Raw genomic sequence first — 22,044 nt, 5'->3', positions numbered from 1 at the left:
TAATACTACTAATCCTTGAAAGTTCTTTGAAAGGCAAAGGAAGAAGCAGCAAATACAGGCACTGCTACACAGGAGGACTCCATGCCTTAGAAGAACCTGTTCAGTTTGCATCCAGCTATGATACATTTTGCAGAAATACATTTGATATTTTTCCTCCCTTTGGTCCGAAACTCCGTTCGCATTTTCAAGAGCCAAAACACACACTTCGGCTAGGACAAGTGAAGACTATAATTCTTACTGAGTCTGCAATAAGTCGTTTCCTTTCTCGCTCCCTGTCACAGTGGAAAAGGCAAATAATGTTAAGGAAGATGGTTCAAGTGGAGGTCAGTAATAATACAAAATGAATGGGAGACTCCTTCACGGAGTAACAAAGCACAAAAGGCAAGACACTTGACAAAAGTGAATGGAAAATAGCTCAGTAGTGTCCGACAGCACCACAGCTGAGCAGCAGCACCACTGAGGACAAGGGCAATATAATTCCACAGCAGCAAAATGTTACTTCTATTTTTAAAAAGGGTTAAAAAATAGAGGGACGTGGAGCAGTGTTCAGCTCCAAAATGCAGCAACTCACCAGTTCACGCTTCTGACACTGATATTATTGCACTGTGCTGGTGATATCATCATTGCACTTAGACCTCAGTTTAACACATCCCATATGTCAGGCTAAGGACCAGACAAATGCATACAGCACAAATGCTTCTCTTTGAACTGGATCCAAACATAGCTTGAATCTGAAGAGCTCAAATGCTGGAACATCATTAGGTTGAAAGAGCAGCCCAATGAGGTCAGAAGCTCATCCCTGCTCCCTTAAAACTAAAATAAAAATCAACGCACAAAATAAAAAAAAAAAAGCAGCCAGCCCTTTCCCATGCACCTTGCTCTGTTCCAGAAAATGACTCTTGCCCAATTGGCAGCCCTACAAATTTCTTATTTTGGAGAGCTTGAATCTTAAGGTCTGTTGTGTCTAATCATGTTTGGAATATTTTCTTTTCATTTGACTCTTAATGCTGCAGTTCAATACCTGATTAACAGCAATTTGCTTCTTTCAAGAAGTATGCAGCCATAAATACATGTCATTATTTCAAGTATACCTTTTGAAAATAAAGTGACAAAAATAATTAGCAGTAGCTGATAAAAAAATAAAAATAAAAATTAATTTGTCTACATTAAATAGCAAAAAATCTCAACTGTGAGAAAAGGAAGCATAAAGCCCTTTTCTATGCACCTTTCCATGCCCACTGCATGACAGCTGGACGTCTGCAGCAGCAAGCCCTATCTTACAGAAATTACCAGAGCTTTCTCCCTACACAGCATTGTAGAACTTTCTTCCTATACCCCAATGTTTTAATTTACTTGAGAGGCAGAATAAATGTGGAGAGAGGCAGATAACTATGAAACAAAGTGCCACTTCTGACTGATAGCACTGACGTACCTATGTTTCCAGCAGCTTGCCAACCAAACTCTATTTGTGTGTCTTGATAGAAAAATGAGTTAAGAAATCACCCTGTCTTTTAACTGAGAGTGCAATACATTTGTATTTCTCTTCCAATAGGCAACATGACAACAGAGAACAAAACACAGTGCTGAAATCTTTCCTGAAACTGAAGGTAAACGTGGCAAGACATTATGACCATAAAGCCATAATGATTTACAATGGAGATGTTCCACAGGCCCTCCTATGAAGCACATGAAGCTAAAGACACTCGTCTGCAGATTACAGTGATAATTCCCCACTTCTCTTTGCTCTCAGTCCTGCATCTGTGAGCATTAATGTTTTAAATGAAACAGCTGTCTCAAAGTCTAAATGACTTTTCAAGGCAGAGAATTACATATTTTTATTACTGTGGTCATACTTATCCACTACTCCTGTGTCACAAATACTCCATCATTTGAGTTATTTTTCCCTTTGGTTTAGTGAAGGGTGAAATCCTTGAGACCATTTTCTCTGGCTATATCTGGAAGGCAGTGAATCAGGGGACTGCGGACAAAACCGGTGCTCAGAAATCCTGAAGGTTAATTAAGCTGTAAGTCCAAATCCCTCTAAACCATGATAAAGAGCTGGTCTGTATCTGAGCTTGTAACTAAGATACAGCTTTAACGTATCAGGTAAAATGACAGAAAAGAGCCTGCCTGAGAGAACAAACTGCAGCTCTACGAAGGTCATTAACCCAGAACTCACTTTACAGCCCAGCTCTGTAAAGCCAGGTGCACAGTGTGTTGTGGCCAGCTTGTTCCAGGAGAAAAAAAAAAAGGGATGGTGAAGTAGAGTTACAGTACAGAAGACTTTCAAATTCAAGTCCCTGTATTACCCTCAAGCATTTCTTGAAATGGTATTAACATAACCCATGTCTATGTTTGTATAAATAAATATGTGGGATCTTCAGAAGCGTCACTGCCCTGTCAAATGTAACAATTCCTCCTTTGCCTATTTTACAAAGTTGTCTGAGTGAACACCCTATGCACAGAAACCACAGGCACCCAGAACCACAGTGTGGGGAGGTGGGAAGGGATCTCCTGTGAGGTCAGATTTGGTGTCTCCAAAGATGGAGACCCCACAATCCCTCTTGAGCAACCAGAGTTTGACCACCATCACAGTATAAATGTGCTTTCTTAGATTTTAATTTAGAGTTATTTCAGTTTCTGTGCACTGTTTCTTGTCTTTCCAATGAGTATTTTTACACAATGAGTATTTTTACACATTTTTACATCCCCCTGAACTGCCTTCTCTCCAGCCTGAAAAGTCCCAGCTCTCAGCCTCTTCTCACCAGAAACATGCTCCAAGCACTTTTTAATTGTTTCAATTAAAAAATGAACTTTGGTTCTCTTTGCAGGATTCCCACCCATAAATCCATGCCTTTCTTGTCCATCTCAGCACTGGACCCAACAGTCTTACCCAGGGCAGGATTTTGTAGTGCCTTTTACTGAGCTGCATGAGGTTCCTGCTGGCTTATTTCTATGGCCTGAGGGCACTCAGGACGGAGCCCAACCATGCTGGTAGATCAAGTACTCCTCCCATTTTTCATCATCTACGAACTTGTGGAGGTACCCTGGGGTACATCACTAGTGACTGGCCTCCACCTGGCCATCATGCAGGCAGAGATCACAACTTGCAGGGCTTGGCAGTTCAGGCAGTTTTCCATCTACCACACACCTCCCTCACACCTCATCAGTTTGTCTGTGAAGATGGTATGGAAGGCAGACCTTGCTGAAGTCAAAGTAAACAGCATCCACTCCTCCCCTTCATTCACCAAATTAGTCACGTCATTGAAGAAGGCTATCAGCTTGGTAAGGCATGATTTCACCTTCATAAATCCATGCTGATTACTCTTAATCACCTTCTTGTCCTTTATACTTTGGAAATGGTGCCCAGGAGAATTTGCATCATCACTTTTCCATGAATCAGGGTGATGCTGCCTGGCCAGTAGTTCCCTTGCCCTTCTGGAGGACAGGAGTGACATTTACTCTCTTCCAGGTGTCAGAAACCTTCCCCCAGTTGCCACAACCCTTCAGAGATAATTGAAAGTGGACTTGCAATGAGATTGGCCAGCTCCTTTACTCCTGGGGGCATCTCATCATATCCCATGAACTTCTGTCTGTCAGTGTTGTTTAAATGTTCCCAAACTTGATTCTCCTCCACCAAAGATAAGTCGTTCTCACTCCAGACTCTAATGATTACATTGCATATGGTATTTTTTGAAAACATTGTCCAGAAACAACCTAAACCATCAAAATCTGTAAGACTGAATTTAAAATTTATGCTAAAAAAAAAAAAAAAAAAGAGACAATTATTTTAATTCATTCAGTCAAATCAGTGGTTGATACCCAAAGTATGCAACTGCTATGGGAGCTATCAAAACCAGAGTGTCTGAACCATCACAAGGTACAGATTATGCTTAGACATCTGGGTTTGTTTTCAGTTTGGCCATTAGCTTGTTAGTCATAATCAAAATGAAACTGCTGACCCTAACCTAAAACCATGTACTTAAGTACACACACACACACTTACATCACCCTGGTGCCTGAAGAGCAGGCTGAGGGCAACCATATAAAATGCATATTATTTATTAAAATAGTTCAGGGGAGCTCAATAGAGGATCTTTTCCAATGTTTCCAAGCAATAATTGTTCAATATTCAATAAATAATTGGTCAGTTGTTCTTGCTCATTTTTTTTTCTCAATAAATAATAATCATTGCATCACAGAGATATAATTACAAGCTATTAGGTCAGCTTTAGGGTTTCCCTCCCCCCATCTGTTTTCCATTCCCAGATTAATAAAACAGTAACAGTTGCAAGGCTGGCAAAGGACCTGTGATTTAGCTGAGACAAAACATGAGCTTCTGAGTGTCATTCTCCTTTTTTTTTTTTTAAGATATCGCCAAGCATAACTGCCCCACCAAAGTCATAAAAATATCTCAACCAACCTCTAACAGATACATCATTATTGCTTCCAAGTGATGTGTTATTACTACTTCTGAAGAGAACAAAGAAACACTAAACATTACGAAACTCAAGGCAGAAACATCTGCCACAGTTTGACACCACCTGCCTGCCCCCAAGGTATGGAGCTAAATTTCCATGCCGAGTGCGAAAGGTGTTGGGGGCAGGGAGAGAAGAGACGAGATACGGGTGATATTTCACAGGCCACAGCCAGACTTTCTGAAGGAGTTACCATCCCTGTGCTCACAACTTGCAGCTTTCCTCCCTTCATCATTCTTTTTAGATCAGTGCAAAAGACAAGCAAGTTTAACATGTATTTTCAGTGCTACATAAACAAACAAAAACCCTCCTGAGGCTAACATTTACACCTAAAACAGCTGTTTGCACCACTGTGTAGACCTGCTGACTTCTTGGATGCAAGGAAGCAGAATATGCTCAAGCACTGGTCCCTGGAGGACTCCAGGAGAGCAAGGTGAGAATACCATGGCTCAATTCACTGGGGAATAATGAGCCAAACACACACACAAAGCCCAGCAGCTGGATGAGGAAAAAGGACTCCCTCATTTTAGCAGGAAGACGAGTACAATCAGCACAGATAACCAGACAGGCGAGATGGGTGAGGAGAAAGGTCTCCTGCCTCTCGACATCTCCTCGTAAGGGGGTGTCGAGAGGCAGGAGACCTTTTCTCCATTAACACTAGTGACAGGACCCGCGGGAACGGGGTTAAGCTGAGGCAGGGGAAATTTAGGCTGGACGTCAGGAGGGGGTTCTTCACAGAGAGGGTGGTTGCACACTGGAACAGGCTCCCCAGGGAAGTGGTCACTGCACCGAGCCTGTCTGAATTTAAGAAGAGATTGGACTGTGCACTTAGGCACATGGTCTGAACTTTTGAGTAGACCTGTGCGGTGTCAAGAGTTGGACTTGATGATCCTTAAGGGTCCCTTCCAACTCAGGATATTCTATGATTCTATGATTCTATGATCTTTGAGGGGGAAAACAAGGACTAATAAATTCTGTTTCAGCTCCTAACCAGCACCTTTAAAACCAAGGGGCACGGCTCTGCTGTAACACCAAGGCTCACTGAGCACAGGGCACCAGGCAAAGGGTGCTGACACACAGACAGGCCAGAATCAGAGTCCTGCATCACCGGATCGAGAAGGAACACGGAGACCCTCTGATTACACAGTGAGGGTGGCAGTGACCCTGAACTCATCTCTCCTGCTTCACGTTGATCACCAGCGTTGGTATCAGATGAATGAGACAGGCTGTGAAACAAGACTCCCCTCTCAAAGTGGTAAGGAACAGCCTTGAAAGGGAACTTGTACAGCAAACAGCTCAAAAGAAAAAGACTTGGCACCTCCTTGTTGTATTCAAGACAAGGCCATTTCAAGGATCACAGTCCCTGAAAACAGATACCGAAATGTTATCCTTAATCTCCTGTCTTGTTGTCCAGAGCACAGAGCGATGCAGCTTGTTCGTTAGGGTACTCAATGCAACTGGAACGTAAATCCACGATACAGGAATCTGTTGGTGAATGTCTCAGTCCCTTAGGATTGCAGCTTTCTTACAAGTCTTCATCTTGCACTTCAGCACTTGTTAAAGAAGCAGAAGGTGCTGATGCAGTCTGCTACTGCCTCTCCAAACCTTTATTTTTATTTTTTTTGGCTCTCCCTTCCAAGATTGCCACACAACATTAAAAAAAAACATCCGGAGTTTCAACACGTTACTATGTAGCTTCAGTTTCAAAGACCAGGTAGTGTCTTTTATCAAAGACAATCATCACTCATGATATACAGAGATATTTACCTAGTATATACAGAGTCATGAGCAAGCCTACAGACTTCAAATTGTGGCATTATGAGAATTCATGCTGCCACAGGATGAACTGTTAAGGAGTGTCTCAGCTTAGTAGTAACACAAGTATTTCAGTAATGAAACATGTCAACACAGCCCCGAACCTGGCTGAAGGTAGCAGTCTCTTGCTGCCAGCACAATCCAACCGTGCCAGCACACTCTGTGGATTGGAGGGATGCTCAACAGCTAATGACCTGAAGAGATGAAAAGCAGCCTGAGAAGAGAAGGAAAGCCAAAGCTTCAATTATCAGTCACTCAAGCATGGGAATTGCAGTCTCCTGCTTCAGGTAAGAATTGATTGCACAAAGAAGCCAATGCCCTGAGGAAAGCTACCAAAGAAAGAAAGAGCCCAGATGGGAGGGTGTTCGGTTGGTAATGATTCAGACTTGCCTAGAAATATGTGATTTCCTGTGCTGAGATATGAGGATGCACGTCTTGTAATTCAAGGGTTATGAACCTGAACACCCTGATACTACGAACTAGATCATTTTACGACGAAAACAAAACTTACTTTAGGTCCAAGATAGGATGTGTCTCTTTTTCTACTCCGACAGAATGGAAAGAGAATTATAAGGTGTGTTGGTTTTTTGTTTATGACCGTGTATATGAACTTAATGCACTGACAGAAGAAGAGCAGCAAAGCTAAGACGAGGAGCCAGGAGGTAAGTGGGATCCCTGCATATGAATGGAGGCTGACCTTACCTGCTAACACCAAGCATTTACTTTACTGAACAATGCAAGAGTTTGCCTGACATACACAAATTAAGGAATATATCCAGCAATCTCTGTATTAATACACAATTTCAAAGCAGGCTAAGGTAAATAAATGAAATAATTCACAATTTTACAGATGTCGTGTAAATAGACAAAGCAGTTACAAAATATGAGAGACCCTGTTAAATCAACCCTCCCCCCCCCCACACACACACACATATTTCTCTTTCTCTCTGATCCTCTCTTTCCTTATCTCACTTCAATCAGGGATTCCTTCTGCCATGGTCAAAGTGCATTTCTCAGAGTGAACCCTTTCCCAGTTCCAGCCTTTACAGCTACTTTTGGGTCTTCACTTTCCATCTTTCTTTCCCTCAAGAACATAATTCTCTTATGCAGATGATTGCAACACATTTACAAGTAAACTAATGGCTATTTACCCCTCATAGAAATAAATGCTGCAAGGTGTCATCTCTCAAACTCATCTGCATATTTTTCCTCCTTGACACAACGAACAACAAAAACTGCCCTCTTCCATAACCTTGCTTCTCAAGTGGCCAGCAGAAGCCTACACTATAAGAAATATAATTCTTGCAGACATCTAAGATGCAGAAATAGCAGAGTTCACCTAGCTTGATTGAACCCAGTTCCAGCCCCCTGCCCTGGGCAGGGACACCTCCCACCAGCCCAGGTTGCCCAAAGCCCCATCCAGCCTGGCCTTGAACACCTCTAGGGATGGGGCATCCACAGCTTCTCTGGGCAGCCTGTGCCAGTGCCTCACCGCTCTCAGAGTAAAGAATTTCTTCCTAATATCTAATCTAAATCTACGCTCTTTCATTTAAAACTATTTCCCCTTGTCCTATCCCTACACTCCCTGACGAAGAGTCCCTCCCCAGCTTTCCTGTAGGCCCCCTTTAGGTACTGGAAGGCCGCTGTAAGGTCTCCCTGGAGCCTTCTCTTCTCCAGGCTGAACAATCCCAACTCCCTCAGCCTGTCTTCATAGGAGAGGTGCTCCAGCCCCTCGATCATCCTTGTGGCCCTCCTCTGGACTCAATCCAACATTCCCATGTCCTTCTTGTGCTGGGGGCTCCAGAGCTGAACACAGCACTCCAGGTGGGGTCTCAAGAGAGCAGAGCAAAGGAGGAGAAACCCCTCCCTCGCCCTGCTGGCAATGTTGTTTTTGATGCATCCCAGGATACAGTTGGATTTCTGAGCTGCAAGCGCACATTGCTGGCTCATGTTGAGCTTCTCATCAACCAACACCCCCAGGTCCTTCTCCTCAGGGCTGCTCTCAATGTCCATCTCAGTACTGATATTTCCTATCAGGTTTTCCAGTAGTGGGAGGCAGGAAGCAAGAGTCTGCTGAAGAATTGTGGCCAGGTCTATAAAAGCATTGCTATTGAAAAAGGAAATCCAAGTTGCAAGTAGTCAAAGGATAAAAAAGCTTAGCTATGTCCTCCAGAGATATTCATAGGACGAACTCTTGGAATAAACACTGATCATCCAAAGCACAGTGAGCTAAACTTTCCAGAAGGTAAAAGGGAGTTTATTCAAGAGTTTCCCTGCAAGAGAGTCCTTCTGGATGTCCTCCAGTGACTCAGAAGGAGTTCCAAGTGTACAAAGCTCTTCATGGTGGCTCATAGGTTTACAGACTATCATGGAAACTGAAAGGATGACTCTCATCAAATTCCACCTGGCTTGGATGGGATATCCTAAATTCAAAGGTCAAAGAAAGCAGCGTTATATTCTGGTAAGTCTTCAACTCCTGTTTTTAACCAGGTATTTGCATCATCAAGTTGAGGAAGAAGCCATCTCTTGCATAGTAGAAGTAGAACACAATCACTGTCTAAAGCAGCCACCATGCTTTGCCCACCTAGCAAGGATGGGGACTGCAGATAGAGCTGCTGGGCAGGTTCTAAGTGGAGTCTGGAGCAGAGATCTTTTAGCACTACTTCAGGATGGTGATCTGACCAGCAGTGAAGTCACTCACACACCAAGGTTCAAGCGAGAGTCTTATTGGCAAAGACCAGATGGGCAGGTGCTGTTTCCATTAGTAGGAGCTGAGATGAATGCATCATGGATCCTCCACTTGAGCTAAGGTTCAGTAGAAAAAAGCCTTAGATATTATCCAACTGTAAAAGTGAGAAAGATCAAAATGGGATTATAATATTGTTCCTGTGGCTGAGCAGTCTCAGAGTACTGAGAAGAGTGTGGTGAGGGAAGCACAATTAAAAATGCCTGTCAACGTTTTGTGGTGCTCCAAAATGTTCTAAGAGTATGGCAGCATGATCCAAGCACTTCCCAGTCTTCTCAAGGGATGCATGGGGATCTGAGGTCATCCCCCTAAAGGCACATGGATAATAGATTCATTTTTATGTTGATATTACCTTTAATTGAGCAGCAAATGTTACAAGCAGGTGTACACCACACACACAAAACCTATTCACAATCAGGTCAGCCAAGGGACTTCATCTTACTGCATGCAAGACGGTGCTGAAAAGTAATTTTTCTACTAAATTACTAAAATATTCCACTAGTTGCTAACCACAAAACTCAAAAGTAAACTGAAAAAAAAAAAAAAAAAAGAAAAAGAAAAAAAAAGAAAAAAGGCAGTCCTGAAGAAACTATAACAGCCTACACAAAACATGTGTACCCAGTTTGAAGGCAGCTAAATGGCAGCAAACACGCACCATGCTTCATACACAACAAGGTGATGCATCCACATTCCCCCTACAGATGCTGCAAAGGTGAAATGTTCAAGTCTCAGTATGATGTGTACACATCCTTTAGGGACGTGCAGGCTGTAGCCTTATATTTAGACAAATGCAATCACTAATTCTAAACTTTACTTTATTCTTCAATGCAAACTTTAATTTACACATGGCCAAAAATGAACCCTATCATGCTGAAGTACTACACAGCGTTTAAAGAACTTTTCATATATCCCACGTAGGAAATGCATCCATCTACATGTTGCAATATCTAAGAAACTAATGCTAAAGACTAACAGCCAGGGCCATATATACACTTTGTATTGGGGGATATAGCAGACATCGTTGAGCTAGCTAGTTCTGAGCAGGCTAGCACATATACCAGTGTTGTGGATGATACAACTGCACCGCTGTCAGCTTTGTTGTAAATTTGGCTGCATCTAGTTCAAGCAACCCTTCAATATTATACTGCACTCCACTGGAACAACAATAATAATAATAGTTAACTAGAAACTTTGATCAAAAACTCATGGCTTATGAAATACTAATCACAGAACTATGAAAAGCTACAAGATACCTCTCTGGCGATCTTGGGCTTTACCTACTGTGCAAGCTCAGGCCAAAGTAGTTCAGCATTTGCCTCTTGTACAATTCCAACACAGCCTCAGAAACTAAACATTAATTACAGGGGTATCTTGCTGGTACCTTCCATGATCAGCAACATATTTTTATAACTCGTGCTTATATCATAGCATGGTCTAGATATTGGAGTAGGCATTCAAAAACAGGAAAACATGGTCTCCCAGCATAGTTCTGGGTCTGCTAACACCTCTCACATAAAAAGGAGGTCACCACCCACATGGTATAGCTTAAAAAAAAACAACAAAAAAAACTCTAAAAAATCATATTTTTCTCTATTGCTCTGATTGCAGTTGGCCACATGTCTTAAAATTGGATGAATATATTTTGGGATATGGAAATAAAAACTGAAAATGAAACGGTAAATAGGTCAAAACAGGTTAAACTAGGATGAGAGGTTGTATTTTACATTTAAAGAAAATTCCATTAGAGCATTAATCCTGGAATCACAGAGAAAGGCAAACCTCTCACAGGCTGTAAGACTGCAGAGAATGAAAAAATAAAAAAAAAAAAAAAAAAAAAAAATAAAGAAAAAAAAAAAAAAACAACAAAGAGAAGCAAAGGGGCAGGAAAGAGAAGACAGAAAAGAAGTAATCCACATTAAAAACCACAGACAAGAAACAGCCCACGAACAATAGTTTTATTGTGCAATGAAGAAATGGAATTCCCTTTCTTCCATCTGCTGTGGTCATTTTGGAGTATTAATTTACCCTTATACAATAAATCCATATTTTTTGCCATCTTGGTTCAGGCTTCTCATCCAGTTCCAGGGAGAGAAATATAATGCATTCACGAAAACACAAGTGAACCTACAGTGTATTAGGTTATGTGCTTGCCTTCACACATGAAGGAGCGCAGACCTACAATGCCAGTTGGAAGAACCTGAATAACACCCTTACAGGGTTATTCCCACATCCATCACAGAAGAGCCATCAGCCCATGGTCCTGGGGTGAAACCCATAATGATGACCAAAGGAAAGGCTTTTCAGAGCACCCTTCAGACTGATGGGGTTACTGCCTAGGAGGTAATGAGACCTATGAGATGCAGGAAATAGTATTTGGGGATTGTCTAAGTCTTAGCATGATAGGTTTAGGGGAGGAACCAAAGAGAGGGAAAAAGAGGGATCAAGGTAATTTGGGAAGGAACTACCACGAGAAAATAAAAAGATAAAGTGATAAAAAGGGTCTCTTCCACATATGCAGGTAGCTGGTTAGTACACTTGCCTAGTCAAGCCCTGTGCCACAGGCTGTCCCATCTTCTCATTAAACTCCTTTTGTAATTAATTTTCTAGGTGAGGAGCGCTCTATTCTGTGTGCACGGCTGTAGGTGTAAATGCCAGCAACCAAAGTCAGGCACACGAAATTGGGTGACTTATGGTCTGTGATGCCAGCAAGTGGAACAAGTGAGATCTAGATGCCAACAAATGCAGCGGGCATGGCAGGCCACAAGCTCTCGTGCATCCATGGTGCCAGTAACAGAAGAAGCAAGGGTGCTTCTTCTAGCTGTCAGCAGGCTAAGAGGCTCAGAAGCCATGCACCAAAGCAGCCCTAAGCCTGGGCCAGATATCTGTGTGTCCGTATGAGACAACTGGAGGAGCTGGCTACCAGAGGGACTAGGAAGTCCAGGTCTAGAGAGATTTTGGCCTGGAGGTCAACTGAGACCCAGCTGCCTGGGCGTGTGTCTGTCTGCTGACGCAAATGGAGATCCAGGGGTCAGTTACCAGAGGGATCACATTTCCCACCAACAGGCTTTCATCCTGATCAGCCAGAGAGGTGAAGAAGCCACTGATGTTTTTGTCAGTGTGAACCCTGTCTGCTTTTGCTCATGCTGACCTGTGTGGCCGGACATGTATTTATGCATTTTACTGTACTTATCAGGACTACTTGCTCAGCTTTGCTGCTGGTTGGATGTGGGGACATGGAGCTACAGCAACCCTGCTTGGCTATATTGGGCTGCTGGATCCCATGAGCCCTAACAGGACACAAGAATATCTCACAATGAAAGTGGGAGAGAGAAGTACTTTCCAGTAAACCTTACTTTTAGCCTCAGATTGCAGAAGCAGACTAGCGTGCAAGACTGAGAAGCTGCTAAAGACTATATAAGAGGAACAGAACGGCACTGGGGAAATATACCCACACAAAACAGTTACGATCTCTTTCTTCTGGCTTGTCATAATGCAAAAGCTGAAGTGCCCTCTGGAAAGCTCAGGGAAACACTGTTAACATGGCCAATTAATTACAGGTTACACAAAGACAGTTAATGAGTTCTGTAACCTCAGAGTTCAGTAAGCAATAAAAAAAAATAGAAAAGTGTCATAACTAAACCCAACATTTGCAGCAACGCTAGCCAGGATGAAGTGAGTAAAACTTGGAAACAGCCAATGGAGCAGCGGAAGTTCAGAAGGTATTCATTCCTGTGGCTTCGTCAAATACCTCATGGCACTAATTTCACACTGTCTAGTAATACTTACTGAAGCATCCGACATTAACTAAGACAAGTTAATAAATTAGATGATGAGTCTTTTCTACCAAGAAGCATGTTAATATACTTCTCTGTGGACTTTTTCCAACACTCTTTAACACTCAATAGCTACAGAGTGAATGTCAAGGCTCACCTGCATCAGAGGTGATAGAGGTACTGGAAGAAGAAAGCAAATCAGAGTATTTTTCAAGTTTACTGCTCCTCTTATTTCTATCACTATCCAAAGACCAGCGTGACCCCACTGCAAAAGCTATTATAAGACAAACATCAGATACATATGCCGTGATATTTTGAGGAATGATATGCCTTTTGCATTGTCTGATAATGTGCACAGCAGTGGAAGAAGGAAAAAAAATATTATAGAGAAAACAGGGAAAGGGTTGAGGCAAGTGGTTGTTTTAATATTTGGGGTTGTGTTTCCCACTAAGTTTTTTACTATTATTATTTTGATTGGCAATAAATTAAGTAATTTTTTCACAAGTCAAGTGTATTTTGTCTGCAATAGTACTTGGTAAACAATCTCCCTGTCTTTATCTCAACCCATGAGCTTTTTCATTCCTGTTCTTCCTATTTTCTCCCCATCTTCGTGGAGAGGGGAGCGATCAGGCACGTAGGTTGGAGTTTGGCTGCTAGCCTAGGCTAACCCATGGCAACTCACAAATAACCCCCCCAAATGAAGTTTGCAAACAAAAAATAAAATTGGCCCTCACTGCTCTGTTGTTTTCAATGAAATGGTTGGCTAAAAACATTTCAGACACACTGAAACAATCTAAAAAGAAAGGATATAGTCGTAGACTTGCCACAGGGTATAGTCAAAACTCTGATTCTCCCTTCCCGAAAGGGATTTGATTAGAGAATCACTCGCAGAAGCTCTTTGAGAAACTGTAAAACATCTGAGAAGGCAAAGAATGTATTAACTCCTTTCACTGTACAGAAAGGAGCTTTGTACATGAGGGAATTGAGTACTTGAACCTTGGCACCTCTCCAAATATCAGTGCATGCTGAATGAAGCTGAGTCTGTGAACTTTATCTCAACAGAGAGAAAGAGAAAAGGCTTCTGACATGATTGAGTGTAGAGCAGTGATAAATCACCGTGCTGAAAACTGACAGGTTCTGAAAAATATAGAAAGAAGATTCAACACTTGAAAGTGGTTGTTCAGAAGAGCTAGAGGAGGTTTCTGGAAATCAAATATGAAGTTAACATTTGATGTATGAGTGCTAGACATTAAAGGTGAATTAATTTGGCACAATAACATTACTGAATATACACAGGAGGTTTATTTGAGATAAGAGCACAGTACTTAGAGCAGGAAAAAAAAGGAGTCAATCTTTTCAAACTACTTGAACGGGCAGTACACAACAGATGGAAAATTTAATCTGGGTTACTAAAGCTGCTGGAAAAATCAATAATGAGCCACACAAGACACTGACAATTTCATAAACTGAATACAAGCTCGTTTAGAAACGCACAAAAAAGGTAGATTTGGGAGGTTAGGAGAAGATGCCCACACCTCCCAGAGCTAAATAGAGCCTCAAGCAGTTGCTAATCAAATAGGGGACAGCACTGCAGAACCAGTCCTCCAAACCACAGAAGAAAAGAAGAATGAGAAACCATCTGGAATCATTAATACAGATATCCATCTTGCATTTTTGAGTGAAGAACTGGTTTCTGTGAGTAGAAGGCTTACGGTGAAATCTTTGTTCCACTGAAATTGAAAGTGAGATCTGTTTTATATTGTGTGATCATGAAGAGAGTTATTAGCTAAGTATTTCTAAATGACAAATTTCAATGATGATGTGCCTTTCATGCCTTTCAGGAAAATTAACAGGATATGTAGAGATCAGACAGTAAGAGCTATTGTAACGCATACCCTGGACCTGCCATTATTGGCAGCATCCACATGCTTTTTCCATATATTTTAACAAATTTATTACTGCACCTTAATAGTTGCAGTATTATTGACAGAGTCCACATGCTTTTTCCATAAATTTTAACAAGTTTATTACTGTGTCTTAATAGCTTTGCCCCAAAACATGCAGTTGAAATTATCTAGCCTACTAAAATGCCAAATTGGTCTAATATTCACACTGGAGAATTTGCCAGACAGTTCTCCACATGGAGAAGACAGACTGATGACCTTCGCCTTTGTAAGGCTTGCAAAGACACTCCAGCCTCTTATATAATGATCCCTCTGTAAGATTTGAGGCAGATGTTCACAGAAGACACCTTCTTACTTCAAAACTTGGCATAAATACTTGCAGAAATGGTTAAATAAGCTTTTGCCATCCGTTCAGTCAAGCAAAAATAGAAGCCATAGCCATTTCCTGACAATACCAGTCCAGACAATGATTGCTTTCAAATTTGTGGGTAAAGATTGCTCCATTTTCAGATAATATATTATACTACCCATTTATTTCATTGTGTATTAACTCCTAAAGTCTCACCAACTTGATCAAGGATATAGTACAGCCATAGAATGTATCAGAGTTGCTATTAAATCCATCAAATTTAGCCATAACACTAAATTGTTATGAAACCAATTAACTGCTGGCCTGAATTCATTTGGTCATACTCAGATCGTTTCCTGTCAAACATCTGCAGAGGATCAAGTTATTTTTCATGGTTTTACCATAAAATTTTGCTGTTATTTCTTTACTCCATTTATTTCACAGACTCTTCCTGATTAACTTTTTTCATTCATTGATCCAATTTCAGTTTGAGGTAAAACAGTCTTTACACATTAAACTAGTAAAGTTTTGATACCATTTCTCTTTATGTATCAATTTTGAATCCACTTCTATTCCAGCTATGCATTTTTTGCTGATGCTGTTATTTCTGCACAACTTTTTTTTTGCTTGGACTTTCACCCTACTCCCACTGAAGTCACTCAGTTGGAATCTCCATCACTTTGAATAATCATTATACTGTGCAAAGGGAAGAAATATGCAATAGCTAGACAGTAGGAAAAAAAAGAAGTCTAAGAAGTCTTATTACTTTACATTTCAGTATAGCTGGATTGGGAATGGGTTTAAACAAAAGCAAGAGTTCATACAAATTAGCATAGGCTTGGGGTTTTTCTTCGTCTATTTTGCTTAATGAGAAATTTTTAAATGTTGCATTTCTTTCAAACATATAGCCCATTTTTCTAGTAAAAGATGTTACAGTAAATATAAATTTTCACAAATGATAGATGAAAGTCTATTTTGCTCTGATACAATTAAAGAGGTTTAGATGAGTAAGAAGTTGGAGGGGGTGGAGGAGAGTTAAAGACTTTGCAAGTAAACAAGAATCCTGAAGAGGAAGAGGCTGCAGATCCAGTCTCCTCTTGCCAACTGCATTTTTGCCCCTACTGCATGAAAAAATCATAAATCCTCTCCCACAGTCTGGCAGACACTTTCCTCTGTCTGCATTTAATCAAGATTTTCCTATTACAGGCCCATTTTTCCCTCCTTCAACTTTTATCACTTGTCCTTCGGTAAGAAAACAAATCATATTTTCCTTCTTTGCTTCTCTCATTTCTTCCATCTCGATCTTGTTCTAGACAAGAAAAAAAGATCGCTACCCTATCATACACTTGCAGGTATAACTTTCTTCTTCTATACTAAATGCCAATTAACATTTTATCCAATGCGCCCAATGTCATAAACTTAAAGGTACTTTGGCTCGAAAAAATGCTGCATGGAAACAAACTTGTATATTGTAAATAAATTCAACATGGCACAAATACATGTGGTAAGAAGACAATAATCGCTCAAGTGAAAAAAAAATTGCATGGACTTCATGAAGTTTTGGATGAGGTCTCTGATACTTTGTTACCAGGACACAGAACAAAAAGGGACTGGAGAAATGGGAGCCTCAAAACCATCCAATCTATTCAGAGAGAATAAGGTCATATCAAGCTTTTCTCTGTGCTTGTTCTGTACATCATAAATAACTGCTGAAGGGAATAATTACTGTTGGGTTTACTTCATAAAGAAGATGCTATTTGAATTTTAGAGAAATGGGAAACAAACATATTAAGCTCAAAATACTATTGCCCATTTCAGATGAGCTTCTTCTGACAAGCAATATTGCATTTCACCAGAAGATTGGCTCCTTGCAACTGGACAAAGCAGACTCTTTTTTCCCTTTCAAAATATTCCAAATGCTTTCATCATATATAAAAACCCATATTAGGACAGAGGTATCAAGTTATCACAAGCGTAATTGTAAAACTATACCACTTTGACTTTAGGTGAGAGTTAATACTGCAAGTCTGTCTTGCAGGCAAGACAACATGAAATCATTTTTTTTTTCCTGTATACATCTGAATACATACATATATATATATATATATATATATATATATATATATATATATATAAATAACATGATTTATATAAGATTTTCATACATTATGATTATTTAACTGTATTTAAATATACACCCCCACACACAGAGATACATATAAATATGCATACACAGACTAGGATTTTTTTTTTTTTTTACTACTCAAAGTGCACCCAGTGGAGAACTACAGGCAGTACGGTGTTTTTTGCCTTTTTTTTTTTTTAATGCAGGTTCAAAACCTGCTTTTATGCTATTCATAGTGGTATTTAGTGCTTACTGTATAAAGTGATAAAACAGAACACAGAACTAAAAGCAACCCCTCTGTTGTAGCAACTCTCCAATATTCCTGAAAATACTGATTCTTCCCTTCTGTTTAACTTAATCCTGGGAAACAGATTTAAAGTAATCATTTAAATAAAATCTATACAGTGGCCAAGTTAAATAAAGAAACTGATATCTATCAGAATATCACACAAGTCCTATGTGGTATGATCTGACCTTCTGGAGCTGGTTTACTCGCGTTTGTTTTTTCTGGATCCTTCACCTTGGATTTACTTGTTTCTTTTCTTCTCTCTATATCTTTAACTAGAAAAGTAAGGGGAAAAATAAATCAGTCAAACCAGAAACAGTGCAGACAGAAGCGTGTAATTTTGCTCTTCCAGATAGAGAAGTTTCATGCATATCTTGCAATATGCTTAGGTGACAAGTGAGTGTTACTGGGTTTTCTTTCCCTCCCTTTGGGTTTATTATTTTTACAAGTCTGCCCCCATCCCCATCATCATTAAAGTTCTGAAAAGTGACTCTCCTCACTCAGGAGACTCCAACTACAGTGACATCAGCATCTAAACCCACAAAGACAAGAGCCAGTACTGGAAATACAGCCCAGAAAGCTGGCAAAGCTAGCTGGGGAAAGTCCAGTACTGCAGAGTTCCACTGCAAGTCGTCCAGCACAAAAGCACATAAGCCAGCTGTTACATTATCCTCTTTAAAGAACCCGCTTAAATCCCATGCCCAAATCTGTGCTCAGGGCACCAAATATTCCCATGAAAGCAAAGTTGCTCCAAAGCTCAGACTTCAACAGTTCCTTCTCCTGCAAGTGGGTGGAATGCCTCACTTATTATGTCCCAGGTTTCTCATAACAGCCTAGCAGAACCCAGCTTGATTAGCAATTCCTGATATTATAATAGTAGCCAGTATCTACTCCATCATGGTCTGAAAGATTCTGGCAGAACCACTGCTAAAGTCACATACTAGAAAAAAAAAATATCAGAATTTCTTTAGAATGGTAATTGGTTTCAACACCCCACCTATCTACAATGGCCAAGAAGAACTTGAAAAAATAATAATAAAATAATATATTTCACAGAAGATAGAATTATACTCCAATTAAAATCTTTAGTTTATGTAGCCCAGACTTGTGACCAACATTCTTTCAAGTAGACACTGAATCCTAGCCCAGATGAGAGTCTCTCCATGCTACATCCCTCACAAAACACTGTGAGAGGGTGAAAGGTTATCTGTCTCTTGAAACATACAACATCAAAAGGACAATACACATATTCTGTTTTGCATAAGTGAAACCAAAGCCAAATGAATTTCATTGATTTACCCTACTGTACATGGAGTATCTGGAACAGCATTCTCTCAAGTCCCAACCCAAAATATAATTACTTGACCATCTTAAGGTCTTATGAAGACAACAAACCATCACCAAACCTCTCCCTGTGGAAAGCCTCTTGCAGAATTTACAGCCTTCACACTCCAGGTATAGAAATAAGGATACTGGTGAAAAAAAGTAACTGAGGTTTTTACTCCTTTCCAAACTAACATACTGTGTGTAGCTGTACCTCACCTCTGTCTTTTGGGAATGGTTGTGAAACTGATTCAGAAGTAAGTTAAGTCTGCAAGCTTATTGAGGAATCAGCTTTTACCACAGCACATCTTGGATATCAGTTGTGCTACAGAAAAAGCCATGACGACATCAGGTCTTACTCAGAGGCCTGAGTTTAATCCTTACATAAACAAGTCTCCAACTAAAATAAAAAAAGAAGTAAATTTGGCAGAGTACTACTAGGCCAGAAAGGATGCCATTGCTTAGCAACTAAGAGCATTCCTTTGAATAAAGGCTAAGAGCAGCCACCACTAAGGAGATGCCAGTGGCCTCCTTTAATGCTAGTGCTGGGGAGGGACAAATCTCCAGAGAAATGGTTCAAAAGTTTGGAAATGCTCACAGGAGACAGGCCAGTCACATGCTGATAGAGAGTTTTGTTTTGGGGAAAGCCCTTTCTAATTGTCAAAATCCTAACCACATAAGAAAAACAAACAGGAAGACACCAGTTTTACCCACTCATTTACACAGTGAACTTAACTACATCTTCATGGCTGGATCCTAAAGGAAGAAATTCCCCAGTGCCCTTTGTTAATTATGTACTATATATAATAGCTTACAAGCAGTGACAGAATAAAAGAGAACCCCTGACTATATAAAAGGAATACTCTTTTAAAAATAAAATCTTATGGTAGACTTGAGAAGAATGCTTTGTGCGTCAATTACAACACAACAGCATTAAAAACACACTTCCAGTGCACTAGAACGCAGCATTTTCTCCAAGCTTTGGACTTGTTTGACCTTTTATCATCTCGACAATCAGTGACTACTTGTCAGAGAAAGGGGAGAGAAAACATGGAATAGAGGATCAGAGAAAGGAAGTCTTTGTACACATGTTGTACCTGGTTTTATTCATGCAAGGCATCAGATGGTCAAAGAAACTCCAGTCTCACTGAGTGCTACATGTTTTCTTTGGCAGCAAGGGAAGAGAGTACTGAGTAGAACACAACCCCCACGTTGTTAATTCAAGCTGCCAGCTCTGCTTTTCCTTTTTCTAGGAATAGAGCTAGTTTAAAAAGCAACCACACCTAATATTATAGAACTTGGTACAACTTTCTGTGGGCTGCTCTTTAATGCTAAAGTAATCTGCGGTTTTGTGGGTTTCCTAACTGGGATGGTACTTAAAATCGTCAACACACAGTTGCAGTGACAAAAAGCTGGGAAGACATCTGTCTTCATTGGCCAAGTTGACACCATACTTAACAGAGCTGTTTAAAATGCAAATCATGGAAACTCAAGTGTTTTACCTGTGAATTTCTTGTAATACCACCTTTTCACTATGATACACATACTAAAAATACATATAGGTCAGATGAGACTCTTAGGCATAATCTGTAAACATATTTGACAGCTGAAGACCAGTAAGGATTTGGCCTTTCATAGTATCATGGAACAAGCAACTAACAGCCACTTGGCACAGCTATAAGAATCTTTGAATAAAAACAGTTGAATGAAAGGAAGAAAACTTTTTAATGCATCAGAACATAGCACTTCCCTTCTTATTTTTGCTCACTGAAGTTTCTCTTCCATGAGATACTGGCAAATTTCATACAGGAATAGGAAAGACAGGAATCCCAAACAAATAAAAACAAAAATAGCCCAAAGTAAGAATCTCCTGTGCAATTGCAACTGGATTAATCGAGACTTCCAGCTGCATCAGGTAAAAATCTGTGACTCTGATCAGCCTTACATCACAGAAGAAACTGGTTTTCTATTATCTGCCTTTATATCAGAGCTTGCTACGGTTTCATAAGTTACACTGAATAGCTGATATACTCTGCACATCAGGTATAGAAGATACCTACTTCTGAACTGGCCTTGGGCTGGCTTACTCTCCTTGTCATCACTGAATGCAATGATCTGCAGGGCATAGCTTTGGTCTGGAATAAGACCTTGAATAATTGCTTTGGTAGCAGTGTTTTGAAGAATTAGTTGATTGGTTTTTCCACCTGTAACAGAAAAGACAAAAAAAAGACACATACATAATTTTGCTTTTATTGCAGTAAGGTAAATGGAATGACTTAGAACTACCTCGAGCTCTACAAAGACCCAAGTGTCTTCCATTACCACTTTTGGAAATATCCAGACAGCCAGGCCAGAGAACATCCCAGAAAAGCAAGAAGTCAGGCAGCCTGACCAAAGACAGAGGCCAGATTTTTTGATATAAACACTCTAAAATTAATCAATTTGACCTTGTACCTGGGTCCCACAGAATATCCAACATACCCAGCATAACTATTCAGACGGAAATCAATATTTATCAATAAGAGGAAACAGCTTATGGAAAGCACAAAACCAACTCATAAAGCAGAGAAATACTGCTTATAACAAAAAGTACAGACTAAAGATTAGTGATAAAATAACAAGCCACGTTGAAAGGAACCGCTCAATGTCTCTCAGAATCACCAAATGGTCAAGGTTGGAAGGGACCTCTGGGTGTTTTTTTATTCGACCCCCCTGCTCAAGCAGGACCACTTACAGCCACTTGCCAAGGACCATGTCCAGACAGCTTTTAAATGTCTAAAGAGATGAGGCTCCATAATCCTTATGGACAATTTGTGCCAGTGTTTGGTCACCCTCACAGAAAGTGTTTCCTAATGGAACACCTCCTGTGTTACAGTTTGTGCCTTTTGTCTCTTGTCTTGGCACTGGGCACCACTGAACAGAGCCTTGGCTTTGCCTTTTCCTCCCTCCCTGCAGGTATTTATACACATGGATAAGATCCTCCCTGAGCCTTCTATGCTAAACAGTCCCAGCTCTCTCAGCCTGTCCTCAGGCTCCAGTCCCTTCATCATCCTTGCAGCCCTTGGCTGACTCTCTCCAGCAGCTCTGTATCTCCAGTCTACCTTCCTGCTCAAAGCTGGCCTAGTTAGAACAGGTCACTCAAGACCATGTCCAAAAGAGTTCTGAATATCCCCAAGGGTGAAGATTCCCCAACTTTCACATGGTTGCCTGTCCTGATATCTGACAAGCCTCATGGTAGAGGAAAC

At 40.6% G+C, this 22,044-nt stretch overlaps 1 protein-coding gene across 5 annotated transcripts in view; it reads right to left on the bottom strand.

Annotated features, from left to right (window-relative positions):
* COL14A1 (collagen type XIV alpha 1 chain) overlaps positions 1-22,044 on the bottom strand; it is a 124,868-nt gene that overhangs the window by 91,067 nt on the left and 11,757 nt on the right. For all 5 annotated transcript variants that reach the window (XM_032181212.1, XM_032181214.1, XM_032181213.1 and 2 more), the window contains exons 4-5: positions 20,860-21,003; positions 17,665-17,751 (exon numbers count right to left, since the gene is read on the bottom strand). In XM_032181212.1, coding sequence (XP_032037103.1) covers positions 17,665-17,751; positions 20,860-21,003 — 231 coding nt within the window. The remainder of the gene's footprint in view (positions 1-17,664; positions 17,752-20,859; positions 21,004-22,044) is intronic.

Source organism: Aythya fuligula, chromosome 2, assembly GCF_009819795.1.
Source record: "Aythya fuligula isolate bAytFul2 chromosome 2, bAytFul2.pri, whole genome shotgun sequence".
Lineage (NCBI taxonomy): Eukaryota > Metazoa > Chordata > Aves > Anseriformes > Anatidae > Aythya > Aythya fuligula.
Note: the sequence above shows the minus strand (reverse complement) of the source record. Positions and strands in the feature narration are given on the sequence as shown.